The sequence below is a fragment of the Moschus berezovskii genome, chromosome 11 (assembly GCF_049115385.1).
Source record: "Moschus berezovskii isolate FMDL1 chromosome 11, NW_MosBer_1.0, whole genome shotgun sequence".
Lineage (NCBI taxonomy): Eukaryota > Metazoa > Chordata > Mammalia > Artiodactyla > Moschidae > Moschus > Moschus berezovskii.
In genome coordinates this window covers 75,375,002-75,393,329 of record NC_142470.1, presented here as the reverse complement: position 1 = coordinate 75,393,329, position 18,328 = coordinate 75,375,002, and the positions used below count along the sequence as shown (strand labels likewise).

The 18,328-nt window shown below is 35.4% G+C and overlaps 1 protein-coding gene across 4 annotated transcripts in view; it reads right to left on the bottom strand.

The window, feature by feature from the left end:
- Positions 1 to 18,328, bottom strand: part of LOC148776201 (neurexin-1-beta) — a 795,940-nt gene that overhangs the window by 383,408 nt on the left and 394,204 nt on the right. For all 4 annotated transcript variants that reach the window (XM_088841488.1, XM_088841485.1, XM_088841486.1 and 1 more), the window contains one exon: positions 3,560 to 3,741. In XM_088841488.1, coding sequence (XP_088697614.1) covers positions 3,560 to 3,741 — 182 coding nt within the window. The remainder of the gene's footprint in view (positions 1 to 3,559; positions 3,742 to 18,328) is intronic.

Below are 18,328 nucleotides of genomic sequence, written 5' to 3'. Positions count from 1 at the left end.
GATATTCACAACTTCATTGAAATTATATGTAAGTCAGATTTTAAAAGTTATCTATCTGAAGTGACATTACACAATTCAGCAAGACTGAAGCACCTTCAATACGTGCAATTAACTTTCCTGCTTCTTGGTTAATTTCATTAATTAAGGGTATAAATAGTGATTTTTAAATAAGATAAGTCCATAGTTTATACATGGCTGACCTTGAAGGTTTATAGACACCTTCTTAGAAGTTAATGGATAACCAACATTTCTAACTTTTATGGACTAAACATATCTGTGATATCATCAGGTTAATTTTTAAGTCAGTCATATTTATAAACTAAAATCAAACAATGGTAATAATCTTTCTGCAATTACTGTTTTCCTTTTATACTTCAATTCTGAAAGAAGCAAAAGAAATGATTTGGTAAAAATCAGGATAAATTCAAAGGCATGTAAACCATTTGATAAAATATTCCTTGAATATTCCCAAATCTAAGTACCATCATTAAGAATATTTCTGCTTCTATCAGCCATGGGCATCAACTTTGATTCTTTCCCACTTAATTTCCCTTCCTGTTCCTGTCTTCCCTCCCTCTCTTTTACGCTTTTTTCTTCTTAAAAAAAAAAAAAAAATATATATATATATATATATATAAATAACTCCTCTTTCTCTTCCATGTACCCAACATTATGGGAAAGAGTTAAATGTAAACTTCAGAAGTGAAATGAAAACCACGGGCTTAATTTTATTTGTATGTTGGAAACATGGGGAAAAAAGTAACTTATTTCCATGTAAGCAACTTGCTGAGTCACTAAATGGCTGATCATTGTTTGCAGGGAACAAGAGAAAAGGAGGGGAAAATAGTAAGATTTAGTTGGCCCGATCTGGACTAAGATTGGCTCCTGCTCCTGCTGCTGCTGCTAAGTCGCTTCAGTCGTGTCTGACTCTGTGCGACCTCATAGACGGAAGCCCACCAGGCTCCCCCGTCCCTGGGATTCTCCAGGCAAGAACACTGGAGTAGGTTGCCATTTCCTTCTCCAATGCATGAAAGTGAAAAGTGAAAGTGAAGTCGCTTAGTCGTGTCCGACTCTTAGCGATCCCATGGATTGCAGCCCACCAGGCTCCTCCATCCATGGGATTTTCCAGGCAAGAGTACTGGAGTGGGGTGCCATTGCCTTCTCCGATACTGGGTCCTAGTATTTGATAAAGGAGTGAGATGGAGGAGCCTGGTGGGCTGCAGTTTATGGGGTCGCAAAGAGTCGGACACGACTGAATGACTTCAGTTTCACTTTTCACTTTCCTGCATTGGAGAAGGAAATGGCAACCCACTCCGGTGTTCTTGTCTGGAGAATCCCAGGGATAGGGGAGCCTGGTGGGCTGCCGTCTATGGAGTTGCACAGAGTTGGACATGACTGAAGCTACTTAGCAGCAGCAGCAGCAGCAGGGCTGATTACCAATGGTGTTTGCTAATTCCAGGGAACTAACATCTGTTTTCAATTTCCTAGTCAAGGACAGGCCAGGATTAAGAAAGGGTTTGAATATAGCAAATCCAAGAAGAAGGGTGTTAGAAACAAAGACCCGGGTCCAAAGCCAACAGTCAGGCAAGACCAAGAGAAGAGATTCAGAATGAAGGAGGGCCTCACAGGACATCTATCAGAAATCTATGGCCAATAAAGAAGTTTAGGAAGGTTCTAAGTGGGCATGGACACCTAAAAGTCAACCTTTTACATATAAAGAGACTCTAAGGTCACAGCTGATCAAAATTGGAAAGAAATACACATTGTTGTAGACTAAAACCCTCTGACCATAAAATAAGCAGTGATTTGAGTAGTTCAATAACAAGACCCCTTATGATATGAGAGTGATCAGTGTAGAACCTTTTCTCAGGGTAAATGTGTAACTGGTTATGGATCAATATGTAATTTATTTTAGGAGGTAAACCTCTTGCTTTCTTTTTCATTTATTTATTTTCGAAGTAGCAAGGCTCTTAAATCACAATGGAGCAAATCCATTTGGAAAATTGAGATTACTCTAAATAGCAAGATTCCTTACTACATTAGTTATCTCAGCTGATCACTTATTTATGATGCTATAAAAATCCAGATGCCCTCGATACTGATTGTTAGATATTTGCAGAAAGGCAGCTAAAATTATTTTTCAAGGATTCTTATTTTGACAAGTGCATTTTGAATTGAAAATCTACGATGATTCAATAATCATTGTGTTAAGGGGGTTTTTGTTTTACTTTGTTTTCTTTTTTCCCCCAATATTAGCAATAAATTCAGCTTTTGTGGTCAGTTGTAAACCCTATTCAGCTTATTGGAAATTCTAGAAGTATAGCGGAAAACGAAGATTAATAAATAAATCGAACTTTGAAAATTAAGACCCTGCAAATCTGTGATAATGTATTTTGGTGTTTGGTGGTTTTCCTAATCATTTTAGGATGAAAGCCTGAAGGCAAGACTGAAAGAACATGTTGACCTAATCGAAGATCTTCTGAGACACTGGTGCAGGTAACATAAGAACTTGCAGGATAAATAAAAGCAAAACAGAATAAACTTATGTGATCACATAAGGCAGAAGAGATAAACCTCAAGAACAGAAAGGGGGATGAAGAGGTTTATATGCTTCTACATCTTCCAGAAGATAGTTTATTTAGAACTATGATGATAAGAACCCTCTAGGGTTTTTGAATATATGATAATTTACTATGGGTATTATTTTGATACATCAATAAAATATGACTATCTCTTATTGATAAAAGACCGCATGATTCTTTGAAAATATTGTGAGGACACGAGAAGATAAAGAATTGAAACCAAACAAATTAGTAACTCTCTGAATACAGAGATACAAGGAAGAGTCCCCAAGCTATAGTCAGTTATGACAACTTTAAAACTTGAATAGAAAAGCTTTTCATTCATGAACTATTATTTGACATTCACTAAGAGCTAATTAAATTCTTGTGTGAGGTTTAGGACTTAGAGAAAATTTCTGGTCCCAGGATATAAATGGCAAGAGTCCATTGTATTTTCTTGATGTGTACATATCAAAATGAGTATAAGATGGCATAGAAGTAATCTTTCTGCCTTTTTCTTTTATATCTCCAAATACCTTTGCCGATTCATTTCCCCCTGTCCATTGTATGTAACTTTAGACAATTCTTTTCTCAACTGAAAAAAGAAATAATGACACTGGATCCAAATCTGTTGATGTTACCAAAATTACAACCTCATGCTTCCAGCCAGATGGAATAATATCTACTGGACTATAATATTTTTATGAATTTAACAAAACTGCCTAAAGTCACTAAAAACACACAAAGAGTAATTCTTTGTGGACAGAAAATTGAGAGGAATTCACACTTGAAAACGAAATAGTCAAAAACATTTTTAAAAACAGTAATAGCTCTAAGGTCTTATTACCCCTAGAGTATATTTATGCTTTCTGTAATAAGGCACTAGTTGCTCTGGTGGGGCAGGGGGAGGGAAATGTCCAAAAAACAGAGTTATATGTTATTTATAAAAAGCTAGCAGTAAAAGCTAAAAACAGAATCTTTATTTTAGAAGTACTTACTATATGCAGCTCGAGGTAGTCACCCAGGCCAGAAGAACTGTCCACTCGTACCAATACAGCTTCTTTCTGAACAGTACTAAACCCTATGGCCAGTCTGTCCGCTCGTGTACTTGGCCGGTCATTAGGAGGCCACTTATATGTGATTTGTCCACCACCTTTGCTAAAGATATACGTTGTCCCAGCTGGAAAACAAAAACCGAAACCAATCAGTCCAACTATATCAGGGCACACTTTCCTATGTATTATTATGTTGACATATTAGTAAAGTATTAAATTTACAGCATGGCAATCATAAATAAATAAAACAAAGTAACAAGAAGAGAAACCAAAAACCTATGACAAAGTGAATAAGCAAATAATAGATTTTAATCATACATGTTCAAGAAAAAGAAGTGTTTTTTTTTTTAATATCAAGGCAGCTTCATTTTTAATACACTCATTAAATCTACCAGCAGGTGTTTCAAAACAAACAAGAGATTACTGCTTTTCCACAGAGTTGGACAAGCATGCAATGTAATGGGGTTTTCTTTCTTTTTGCCAGTTAAAAAAAATAATATAGTAGAAAACATTGACTTTGGATGCTTCAGAAAGGAGCAGAAACATGTATCAACTTGTGTCTGAAACAAGAGCTGTGTGTAGGTGTGACAGGGTCATACAGCACAGCAAAGCAAATTGCAAGCATGCAATCAACTTTTATGAAGAGAGGGCCTGTTTACATATGACAGATGATAACTAATAGATGAACAGCCATAAGACCAATAGTCATGTCAAGAAAACACAGATAATAGATCCCATCCATAGATGTCGGGTCTTATATAACACACAATATTTACTATCTGTCAAATTATCCAGCTCCATAAAAAGATCCATTTTTTCCCAAAGCAAATGCTGGTCTTACAACAATGAGAATAATGGCATAGCATCATTTGCTAAGTGTTCAAATTTTACTTTATGATGGTGATATCAGTAAAGTACCCATCTTGCTTTAAAAAGAGCTTTGTTCAAATGAGTCTCCTAAACATCCAATGTGTTAAAGTCCTATTTCATTGCAGCATTGACATCCACTTCATTTAATGCAATAAAATTAATTCTTTGAGTCAGAAATTTTGGAAGAGACATGCAAAGATATACATAAAGGAGAATGAATCTTCCTCCATACTAAATGGAACCAGAGAAATATTTCTTCTATTATCCTAAGAATAGACTTTAAGGTAAAATTTATAGAAGGGGGTGTAGCCTTCCAATAACAAAGGATGCTAGTATATATTTATTGTGTACCTACTATGTACCAATATGGTAAGGGAAGCAATAAAATTAAATATCAAAATTTGGCCTCAAAGTATCTTGAGCGTATGGAAACATAGCTTCTACCAGGAATAAGGGTTGTATGTAAAAGTTGAGTATACAGCTGTATATTTTCAAGGTATCTTACATATTGCTCAGTTGCTCAGTGGTGGACGACTCTACAATCCCAATGACTGTAGCCTGCCAGGCTCCTCTGTCCATGGAATTTTCCAGGCAAGAATACTAGAGTCAGTTGCCATTTCCTTCTCCAAAACGGGACACACAGAACATACCCTCAACTATGGGTTTGAGCTGTGGGTTCAGGGTAAACAACTATAACAGACAACCTATGAGTGAATGTAAGTCGCTCAGTCATATCTGACTCTGCAACTCGCCAGGCTGCCCTGTCCATGAGACTCTTCAGGCGAGAATACTGCAGTGGGGAACCATGCCCTTCTCCAGAGGATTCCCAACCCAGGATTTGCAGGTAGACTCTTTACCATTTGAGCCACCAGGGAAGCCCCAAAGCGCTGACGGAATATTAAGTCTTATTTTCTACGTGCGTGCGTGCGTGCATGCATGCTCAGTCATTTATGACCCCATGGACTGTAGCTTGCCAGGCTCCTCTGTCCAAGGAATTCTCCAGGCAAGAATACCGGAGTGGGTTGCCATTTCCTCTTCCCAGGGATCTTCCCAACCAGGGATTGAACCCTGGTCTCCTGCACTGGCAGGCAGATTCTTTACCACTGCACCACCCGGGAAGCCCACATTAAATTTCTATGAACCAAAAGAAATAAATAAATTTCTATGAATCAAATTTACCAATTTAATGAAGTTGACTTAGTGTCACATTTATATTCATTTAATTAAATAGGTGATGATACAATTTTTTTTTCTCTTTTTCTATTTTGGGGTCAATTACTCTTGGCATTCTGTCTGAAACTTTTCCATAGGTCCTTGAGAAACTCCAAAGAACCCTACAATATGCCTAATGTGCCTGATTGATTAAATAGGTGCTGGTGTGTAGACCTGACCCAAGAAACATATCAGGATAATACTGTATAAAAGAAATAAAACAAAATCTTGTTAAACTGCAGTGGTAGAGGGACTATTCATTTTCTTGAGTACTAATGTATGAAACAAGTTACTCTGTCTCTTTCATGTGAGAATATGTAAGTTATGTCTGAAATGTACTAATCAGTGTACAAATAAAGAAGATTCAGTAAGGATATACATATTTGTATATCAGAATTGTCAGAGCCTTCTAGGCCCATCAGAAGGCTCATCAGAAGACTGTTCACCACAATATTAACAAGCAAGGACAATTTGATAAATATTCTTATGCTTGGTAACTATTGCAAATGATTAAGTATTAAATGTTTCTGAAAATCCTACAATGATAAAAACAGGACAAGAACATATAAAAGTAAAGGTTTCTTTAAAAAGAGAATCTGTTGGTGACCTCTGTGGTGGTACTTGATTGATTTTATTTTTCTCTTTTTAATTAACTTTGTCCTCTAATGACTATATATTGCAAATTAAAAATATTCAAGTAGAGATGCTACTTAACAATATAAAACAAATCTAAGGACTCAGATGTTTTCCAGAATCATCAGAGTAAGGGATTCTGGCAAAGCAACAATATCATACATTATATGATCATTTTTAACATTAAAAACCACTTTCACAACAATTTTTTTCATTTTCTCTTTACTTCTGTATGGAAAGTAGGGCAAGCATTACTCCCACAACACATCTGAGAAAATTCAGTCATAAGGATTAACTTGTTAACTAAAGTCGCAAACTTGGAAGAGCTAGTAGAAATCTAGTATCCAGATTCTACTCCTGTATTTTTTTTTTAACAGAAATGCTCTGTTACCATAACAGGACTGCAAAAAGTTAATTGGATATGTCAGTCTGAATTTATCAAGGCCAACTGCTATCATATTCGAATGTCTCATATCCATAAAGTGACATTTGCACCTCATAATCGTATACTGTCCTTTCACCTCACAAAGCTTTTAAAGAAAGAAAAAAATAAATAACATGTAAATGTGAAATGACAGAACATTTAATATATGTAGATTAACATTTAGTTTAGGGTATACTTCCCAAACTTGTGGAACTATGAAAGTTTCCAGTTGCTCAGCTGTAGAACTTGAGGATAATAATTTAAAGGTTTATATTTTCAATAAGATAAATGTCATAATACAAATATCATTACTCAAGATTTGATTTCATCTCATATTTCAAACTTTTCCAATAAGTGTTAAGCCTTGGCAACTAGCATGCCAGTAGCTACTCTGTTTTCCTTACAGTGACTTTCTAATTTTTAAAGTTTTGCCAAAACCAAGCAGAAACAAGTGTACTACCATGTGCCAAACGATGCAATTATTTCTAGTGCCCTTTTTCCTCAGATATATCTGAAAATCAATCTCTCTCCTGTTTTTCTTCTAGCACAATAGTGCATTGTAATGTACTCATCAGCACAATTCTATAATAAGCGAGAGACTCAGATGCCCAGCTCCCAACACAACTCTCTACACTTCCCTCTATAAGCATCTTGGTTTAAAAACAAACAAACAAAAACAAAAAAAAACACTTTGCGTCAAACTCTATGTTCTCAAAAATCTACATTCTTAACACCCTCCTTCCATCAAGATAGAAAATTATAATATACTCTATTTTGGTGACCTTAAAAATATGAGAATACTCCCACAATAAAATATAGATGACAACGTGTCAAAATCTACTTCATTTAACATGCATCTTTCTGAACCAAGGATATGAGGTAGCAGAAGAGATTAGAAATTAAGAATGCAAGTTTGGACTCAGACAGACCTGGGTGCGAATTCCAACTGTATCATTTACCAGTTACATGACATTGACTATGTCTTTTTCTCTTTAATTCTTGGGTTTCTTATCCTTGGGGATATTAACACTGCCTCATAGAGTTTCTGTCAGGAATAAATGAAAAATTGCACAGTAAAACCTCCGTCCAATTTCTCACATATGGTAAATACTCAATACACTTTAAAGAGAATGGATGATGCATGTGTTGTGCTGTGCTGTGGGTGTGTGCTCAATAGCATCTGACTCTTTGCAACCCTTTGGACTGTAACCCACCAGGCTCCTCTGTCCATGGGATTTTTCAGGCAAGAAAACTGGAGTGAGTTGCCATTTTCTCCTCCAGGGGAACTTCCTAACCGAGGGATAGACCTCACTCCTCCTGTGTCTCTGCATTTCGGGCAGATTCTCTACCCACTAAGCTATCAGGGAACCCCATGTGTGTATTGAAGTGAAGTGAAGTCGCTCAGTTGTGTCTGACTCTTTGCAACCCCCCTGGACTTCTTTGAGACAGTTCATGGAATTCTCCAAGCCAGAATACTGGAGCAGGGAGCCGGACCCTTTTCCAGGGGATCTTCCCATCCTAGGGACTGAACCCAGGTCTCCACATTGCAGGCAGATTCTTTACCATTTGAGCCACTAGGGAAGCCCCATATGTATGTTGACAATTTAAAATAACCAAGATTGCAACATTGTTGTTTTAAGAGTCTTTAGAAATATTTGATTGATTTCAAAATTGTGTCAAATCAAATGCCTTTTAAGAAATGGCTTTCCTACATCCCAGTTTTTATTACACTTTTCAGTATTTTATTCCTTAGATTAGCACTTTTGTCACATAAATCCATTCCATTATTATTTACATTCACTAATAGTTGACAAAGGGAAGGATATTAAATTGCATCATTTTCATGAGAAAAAGAATATTAGTTCATTGCCATAAAACATCTAGCATGGTAAGATTTACAGCATGACACAAAAATTCACTTTGTTAAATAAAGGGGGAAGCTATGCAAGATGAACTGCCATTTAGCTATATTTTTAAAATTTTTATTTTATAGGAACATGTTTTACTTTATTATATAAGTAAATTCAAAGCACAGCAACAGTACATCTTAATCACAGTTCCAAGAGTTTTATCAACACAGAGAAGAACTTGGAGGAATGTGGCACCTTTCTTATTTATGCATGTTTCTATATGACAAGCACTAGCACATCAGTGCCATGACTAATGGATTTATTGAAAAAAAATCCTGACATCCATCACATCACTAAATGTATAGGTGACTCAAATTTAAAGTGGTTTTCAGCAATCTTCACATTTAAGCTATACAGTAAGTCTATATTACTTACTCCAAATTCATTAACAAAGCTGGCTTAACCAGATACAAATTTAGCAGTGTCAGCATACTTTACACTGCAATAAACGTTTGTAAAAATTATACATGGGCTCTTACTTCTAATGTTTGAACTGCCTGTGATGTTATAATAAATGTATTTTTAGATTTTTACTTAATATCTATTTACATAAAGGAGTCTCTCACCTCCTTTTTCTTTCCAACCATCTCTACGTTAGCCTTATTTCTGCAAGTGCTAATACACTCCCTCCAACAGGTTGAAACTTTCTGAAGAAGAAAACCAATCAGCATGTACAGTTCTGCTTGATCATTGGTTGCCTTGGATCCTTGCAACATGAACAGTAATATAATTAACTTCAGAATAGATAAGCTTCTAACTCATAAGTATATGAATAAAATGTCCTTTTCTGAAAGCCTATAATTCTTATAGTGTCATCATGTAACCAACATGAAATATTCAGGCCATTATGATTCTATTAAATGTAGCAGGGACATAACACTTCTTTCCAGTGAAACTCTGCCAGGCGGTCAGATAGAAATTTAGAATAAAACAGTTATAAATAAGGGGAGCTTTTATTTCTCCTACAACTTTGTCAAGACTGTTGCTTAATCTCAGTTTCTTGAACAATATCTACCTATACAGAGCCATTATTCTGAATAAAGTTCACAGAAAACAAAAACAATAAGAAAACCACCTTGTATTAAAAAAATAGGTCTAAAACTAGTAAAACAAATAGATTAATAAATCTGAAGAATCTTACTTGTATTCTAAAGCAACAATTTCTCTCTACATTAATGTAAATTATTTGCAAGATCACGAAGAATTAAGTTGTGAGCACTATAAATTCCTAATTCCTAAAATTTCATGTAAGAGCCTTAAAAATCAGGAAAGGTGGGCACTATATTAGGAGAGACGACTGGAATCAGAGTAACAGGAGTTCCTACCTATAATACATAATCAACTCTAAATCTAAAAAGTAATAACACCAATTACCAATATTGAGAATAAGAGACAGTCCTCAATGCTACAGATCTAAGGGTGAAAAAATGGTAGGAAAGAAAGGAAAATAAAGATTATATATATCACAATTGGAGACTCCTGATGGAAGATGCAGATTTGGTAGGAATAACAAATACAACTAGCTAAAGAGACTAGAAAATAAGACAAGGTTTTTACCCATACATCTTTGAGAAAGAGAGCAGGTAGGTCTTCAGGGAAAAACAGGGCAAGAAACACGACCTGTCTCTGAAATGGCTTAGACACTGGCCTCGTAGCCTGAACCACAGCAAAGAAAAGAAAGTCAACAAGAGTTTAGATAATTCCCAAAGAACCAAAGCCTTAAGAAAGTAACTCATGATGACATTCCAGATAGAAGGAACATTGGGAGGTTTTTCATATATGGCACATTGCAAGGTCCATCAGCACCCTATACTTGGGAATTAAGGGAATTTATTGAATTTAAAAGAAGTTTGTTGAACATCTATTAAATTGAATATAAGCTGACAAAACTGTGAACACCCTGTTCCAAAAATTTTTTTAGTGTCACTGTATTGACTCACTACACACACACACACACACACACACACACACACACAGGGCTTCATTAAAAATTCATGAACTTGGTTCAGACTTTTTCACAAAGATTCTTGAGCCCCATGAAATCAGGAGTTAAGACTCTCAGGATCCATGAGGACTCACTAGGCATTAAAAACTAATGTCTCCCAAAGTTTCAATGTGATCAAACAAGCCTGAACCACTCAAACTCCACAGTAGACCTATCTATGAGTCACGAAAGCAAAGAATCATTGCCACTAAGCCAGACCATATGAGTTTTAGCTTGGGTCCAGTCAAGGTACCATTTAAAAAAGAAAAATGGCATGAGCTTGTTAGTTGCTCAGTTGTATCCAACTCATTGCGACCCCATGGACTATAGCTTGCCAGGTTCTGCTGTCCATGGGATTTCCCAGGCAAGAATACTGGAGTGGGTTGCCATTTCCTTCTCCACGGGATCATCCTGACCCAGGGACCGAACCTGGGTCTTCTGCATTGCAAGCAGATTCTTTACTGTCTCAGCCACCAGGGAATTTTATTCTATAAGATATTTTAAACAAGTTAAAACTCAAGAAAATGGAATAGAAAAAAAACGATCATGATTTCTATAAGCTCAGGAATCACTTCTCTTAAAGACAATTTCAAGAGAAACTGTGCACTTCAATGACAAAGTAGGGAAATTTCCCCTTTGTCTATTTGGCCCAAAACTTTCCTCTAATAAAAGCCTTTTTAAATAAATATACTGTATTTTTCTGTAATAAAAATTCTATATTCCTGTGATCTTGGCAAGGATAATATATGTGTATCATATATAGTTTTCATTTTGGTATTTGACATTTCCATATTTTAACATTTATGGAAAGAATATGCTACATGGAAAAAAGTATTCAATCTTTGGAAAAACAAGCGCACTCTTCTTAATAAATGAAATAATTCTCAAGTGGATTCAGGGCTTATCTACCTTGTTCATATCCTAGATATTTGTTCAGGGATAGCACAAAGAGCTACACAGACTATGCACTGTACAATCAAAAAGGCAGTGTTAACACAAATGCAACATGAATGGTGTGCAAAGTTGAGACTACGTAAACAGCCACTAATGTTCAAATGTAGTCATTAGAGTAAGTCATTCTCTTTCTCTATCTTTAAGGGAATTAATCAATATAAGAAACATTCCCAAGCTGACCTATCTCTTGGTTGTCTAATACATGAAAGGAGCTAGGAATATAAAGTTGAAAACACAAAGCCCTTTTTCCTTAACAGGTAGGATCTGTGAATTAGAGGTAAATATCAGGACAAGAGTTTATGAGAGATATCAGGAAAATGGTATTCAGCCACATCACTATCTATGCTGGATTTTTTGTTTAACAATCTTAGAAAAGAAGACAATGTTAAAGGCACTGATTAATGGTAATGATAAAAAGAGTAGAAAAATTATTAACAAGAACAATTATATCTATAATTTCTTTTCAGATCAAAGTCATATAACTGTTTCAAATATTCACTTGAAATAATGTTCAGTGAATATTATCTTACTAAACTTATACAACAAGTAACACTTCACTCCATGGTTTGTTTGCAATATGCTTTCCTTAAAAACTACTCATTATTTCCCTCTCTAAACATGCTATGTAGAAAATACTCCCTCCAGGAAAAATTGAGTTGAATAGTTTTAACTGCCCAGGGAGACGAGCTTGTTCTGAGATCAAATTCAAAGTCTTGGAACCTTTTAAAAGACTCCTGGAATCTAAGTTATCTGGCTGAGAAGAAAAATAAGTAAATGGTAGACCTTCTGCCAATCAAATTAGAAAAAAAAATCATAAAGATAGCAAAGTGATCTAGAGTTAAAAATAAAACTAAGCAAAGCAATCTCACAACCAATAACCCTAAGAACATCAAAGGTTTATGTCTTTCCTTCTGAAACTAGACTCCCTCAAGCAGTAAGTGAACTTTATTAAAAAGTCTCTGACAGGTAATTCAGTAATCAATTTGCATTAGGGCTACAGGAAGCAAGGAAGGAGGGAGAAAAAATCAAACCTTCTGCTCCCTTAAGAAAACTCTCATTAAAAAAAAAAAAACAACATAATAAGCTGTAAATGCTCCTAATAAATTCTTTAAATTATTAGCCAGTAAGTAAAGGTTGCAAATGCCTAGTGATGGCCTGCAATTTACTTTTTCATAAATTAATTGTCAAAATGTTTTTCACAGTTAAGAATTTACTAGAATTATGGTGTAAAAAACATCATAGGGTAAAAACAACTGACATGAACACAGCCTTAATGCTGAAGTGCTCTTGGAGAAGACAAAGGGAAACTTTCCTTTTACAAATGACAAAATAGAGGCCCAGAGGAATCAAGTGGCTGCTTAATTTCACACAGATGCTTGGGGACAGTACCCGACTCTATTTCTAGTGCACAATTAAGAACTAAGACTAAATGACTGCTTCTTGTTTAGAGAAAGAAGCTAAAATTCACAAGTCTAGGTCTCAATCTCTAGAGGTTTTTCTAATGATGGTTCCTTGGTCTGGTTTTGGTAGACTCAAAGTTTCTAAAATGGCACTTAGCAGAAATGATTCATTTCATATTCTGACATTTTCAGTGTCTAGCCTGAATCTTTAAAAGGCGTGGAGTCTTTGCAAATCTTTACTGCCAGCATCTTGCCTCAGAAGTCATCTCAGCTTTGGCTTGTTCAGATGCTTCCAAAATGCTGAACAGAGATGTAGAAGCCAAATCTTTATCATTAATACCATGATTACTTTTATTCCATACCAGACAGGCCTGACAGCTTTTGTCAGTGACACCATTTCCTGCCCTTAAAAGCAAAATTCAGTTCTGAACACAAAACTGCATGTGGTTATTCTGAACTACTTTGAGGTCCCCATATCAATAATAAATTCATAATACCCCAATTTCCTCCTGCCTCCAATCTTTCCCAGCATCAAGGTCTTTTCCAATGAGCTGGTTCTTCGCATCAGATAACCCAAGTATTGGAGCTTCAGCTTCAGCATCAGTCCTTCCAGTGAATATTCAGGGCTGATTTCGTTTAGGACTAACTGAAATTATTTATTTGCAGTTTTAAACTAAAACTGGATAGAGTACTATTTGCTGATTCAGAAGTCACTCCAAACTAAGCTCTATCACTTAGGCATGCACATGTGGTAGAATATACATTCTTCTCCCAAAGGGACTTTTACTTTTGCTGATTTATGCTTCTCTGCTGTACCTGGTTTTCTTTTCAGTCCTGCTTCCCATTCTCATTCCAGTCAAGGTGAATTCCCTCTCTTTACCATCTACAGATTTAACTTGCACCTATTATATAATAAGTCAGAGTTGCCTTTTTTGAAATTTCCATCTTAAAATGTAAGAATCCTAATGAAAGGGGTCTTGCTTTAATTCTTGTTATCCTCATCAGACTTAGGTCTTTTATTCATTTATTAATCATTAATAAGAATCTGAAATAATGCTTTAACCAAGTAAGGACTGGTGATAGGATTATAAGCAACTTAAGGTTCCTGATTCTCATATAACAAATTCCATGCTTATATCCATTTCTAAGTAATCTTAATCATTTTACCTGTCAAATACAGAGACTCAGATGAACAGATAACTTTCCTAGATTACCCTGATAATGGACACCATTCTCCATTTCATTCTGTCTGTGGAAAAAATAAATCATGAATAGTCATGAGACTCTTTAAACAGGTAATGATGACCCTTTTGAGTCAGAACCAAGTTCCACAATTTTCTTGAATAACCCAGTCCAAAGTTCTCCATGTTTTATAATGAAGAGATAGATATAATCTGCTAGTCCTTAAAAATGTATTAATCATCAGAGAAACCAAGGAGACAGCACCATAATCACAGTGATCAAAATTAACATCACCAGCAAGGAGACATATAATTTGGGTCCCCCAAATATGAAGTGCTGAGAAGGGCACAGCATCATTTCTATATTGCTTTATGTCAAAAATGCATAGCCTCAACCTATTGATAAGAAAACATCCAAGAAACTCAAACTGAGGGACATTCTCAAAATAACTGGCAGAATTCTTTTCAAAAGTCAAGGTTATAAAGAAGAAAAAAAAAAAAGACTGAGGAATAGTCCCATACTGGAGGGAACTAAGGTCATTGGAAAGACTGATGCTAAAGCTGAAACTCCAATACTTTGGTCACCTCACATGAAGACTTGACTCATTGGAAAAGACCCTGATGCTGGGAGGGATTGGGGGCGGGAGGAGAAGGGGATGACAGAGAATGAGATGGCTGGATGGCATCACCGACTCGATGGACATGAGTTTGAGTGAACTCCGGGAGTTGGTGATGGACAGGGAGGCCTGGCGTGCTGTGATTCATGGGGTCGCAAAGAGTTGGACACGACTGAGCGACTGAACTGAACTGAAGTTGACATGACAGCTAAATGCACTGTGATATTTTCATGCGTAGTAATTAGTATTAATATATACTGTAGTTGTGATGAATATGAACCATCAAAGATGGGGAATAGTGCGCAACATGGGAGAAAAGTTTGTATCTCCTTTAACATAACAAGAAAAAAATACCTAGGTGAGATTATTTTAGAAGTTGCCTGGAAAATTGAAAATTGAAATTAGTGAGGTGGTCATGAAAGACTAACTCAAAACACGGAGTTAAGATTTTTGACAAAAACAAAACACAGTGATGAAACAACAGCAGAAGGATGCTAGTGAAGAAAGAGAACACAAAAGCAATACAACAGTATAATTCAAAAATATAAACTTCCATATATTCAATAAAAATTTAAGTATTTGCTATGCATAGGCACCATGCTAGATACTGGAAACGACAGAAAGGTATATGTTAAAACTATAGGATCCAGTTTTTCAAAAACTCCCGTTTCAGGCAGTTGTGATTTCCTAAGTTTTTCTTTTATATTTCCATTCCTTCAGCCGTTGTTCAGATTGTATCACCATCAATCTAAAATGTACTAAATGCTCATCCTTACTGATTCAATATTTTCCTGCCTCTCCCTAATTTAAATTTACTATACAAACTAACATTAGATTCATTTTGTTTCGAAATGGTGTCTGAAATCACTCCTCTATTCAAAGACCTTCAATGATTAAACCACTATCAATTTAAATGAAAAACCCTTATAACTGTGAACATCCTCCACACAAACCAATCCTCTACATCAGTCAAACTGGAGAATTCACTCGGTCTTCTGAAATGCCCCCAAATTCTTTTCAAAAAAGATAAAATTTAATATAGTTCTGGAAAAATAAAAGCAAATGTATTTTTGTGGGCAGAGTTTTCATGAGAAAAGTCACAAAGGCACAAAACAGGTTCCAGAGAGATGGAGTAGATCCACTTACATTAATGACATCACCTTTTTTCAGAAGCTATATTTTTAGGCACTATTATTTCCTATGTCTTTGTCTCCTGAATTAAATCTCTAGATGAATACAGAGTACGAATCAGATAGTGGAATTTAGGACTGTTCAAGGTCAGTGCTAAAAGAGATTAGATCAGTTCTAGCAGTTTAGAATATTCATAATTCTATGAAATGCAAATTTCCTTTAACAAAGAGTCACATAGCTTCCCAAATTTAGAAAAATGGGATATTACTGTCATTGAGATAAATTGTATTTAATAAGAAGTGTCTTGGTGATATCTACTATTTATCCTGAATCTTCTCATTTCATCTTTATCAAAAATGAAACCACTTCTCATTTTCTTAAGTGTTAGTCTGACTGTGTTTAGAAAAAGCAACAATTCCAGCAACCTAAATTAAAATATAATTTTTTTGTTCATTTGTTTATTCATTCTTCATCTCAGACTCTTTGAAACAGCTTAGTGAAGATGCCAATAATAATAAATATCAGCCAGTTCTAGAGGTATCAATCCACCTATTTTCATAGCAAAAATTACAAGAAAAGCAAAAAATTGGGAAATTAGACCACTTACATTGACAAGCAATTTTTGGTATTTGAAAGATTTAAAACCCAAAGACGGATTTTTTTAACCTATGAAGATATCTGTCCAATGGAATTTAACACAGGAAATGAATTTTGAAAGTAATGGAAAAGCAAAAAAAAAAAAGGTTCTCTACAGAGATCTATTTCACCACTCATGTGAAGATATATAACTATGTGTGAGAGTCATTTTTGAAGTTGAAATGACTGAAACATTAGAGAGTGGATTAAAGTGCCAAATCAGCCCCGGGGCAGGGAAGTGTCAAATTTTTCTTCTTTTATGTTAGTCTTCCTAGACTAAAATTACAAGGTGGTTCCAATCTGAACCTCAGATCCTTGAATACTCAGGTCCCCAAACTCAAAGGACCCTCAGGTTTGAAATATAAGTCTTTGAGCTCTAGAGTCTTCAAATAGCATGTCTGAAAAAGGCTGAAAAAGAGCTATAAGACAAAGAGGGTAGGGCACTATTAAGGAATAAAATAGGCTTCAAGCTTAAAAGCAACCATATACAGGTCCATCCTTAAAATTTTAATTTGTTTTCCATTAGTTATTGTATTGAAATGAAGTTTGCCATGCCATCTGTCTTTAAAGTCTTTTAAATTAAATTTAATGATTCTTGTGGGGAAAAGAGGCCATTTCTAATTCAGTATAGTCTGCTTACTATTAATTGCTAATTAAAATTAATTATTAACAATGTGATAATTTTTCCTTGAATATTCTAAATCATTCATCAAAAAATGACATGACTTTCAGTTTCTTCTTTGGTATATTGAAGTGATAGTTCTATGACTTTTGGGTAGATGTTACCGAAGTGAAGATTTTAGTCAGATTTGTAACAATAATGCCATCTAAAAGCTGCATTAAACCAAGAGAGCAGTATTTTTGGAACAGCAGGCAGTATAAAAGTGCTTTGTGAATATTAACATATTCCAGCAAATTAGTTTGCACTCATTATCATAAGCAATTACTTACTGTTTAGATGCAGCTCGTATTAAATTGGCAAGCAATTTGCAAGAATTAAAACATAACATAGAGAGCTTTCTGAAAATTCAACAATATACTGAGACAAATGATGCTACTAGGTTCACAGACCATGTACCAAACAAGGTTACCGATTAAACATATTTAGCATTAAAATAATAGTTAGTTGACTACATAGGCTTTGTAGTGCAAGATAATTTTGTAACTATTGTTTGGAATGCTATCAATGCAATTATGCATATCAGAACCTAGAAGACATTTTAAAAAAAGGCTGAAGAGAAAGTGGGAAGCTTTTGTTTTCTGAGAAGAAACTAGCTGCCAATTTGACTAAATTTTGGTGTTTTAATAACCCATTACATTGTCTTGAGTTATTTGGGACTACTTAATCTTCCCCTTTGAGAAGTTTTTGTCATCTTGATCTTTCTCTCCAATTATATCTGCGGTGAAGACTGCTGTTGTTCACCACTCTTCATTTCAATGTCTTTAATAATAGAACTCAAAGCTGGGCATACAGTTAAAATGTATAAACTGGGCATACAGCTGTCCAGCTAGAGCCTACATTTCCCATTCACCTTTGCAGCTTGATGGGGCTATGTGAATAAATTCTGGCCAATGACAGTGGAGCAAAAATGATGTGTGACTTTTCCAGTTAAGGGCCTGAAAGGTACCTGCACGTTACTGGCAGGTCCCTCTTTCTTTATGTTGAGTGATAACCAAAAACTGGAACTTCCCTAGTGGCTCAGATGGTAAAGAATCTGCCTGCAATGCAGGAGACCTGGGTTTAATCCCTGGGTCAGGAA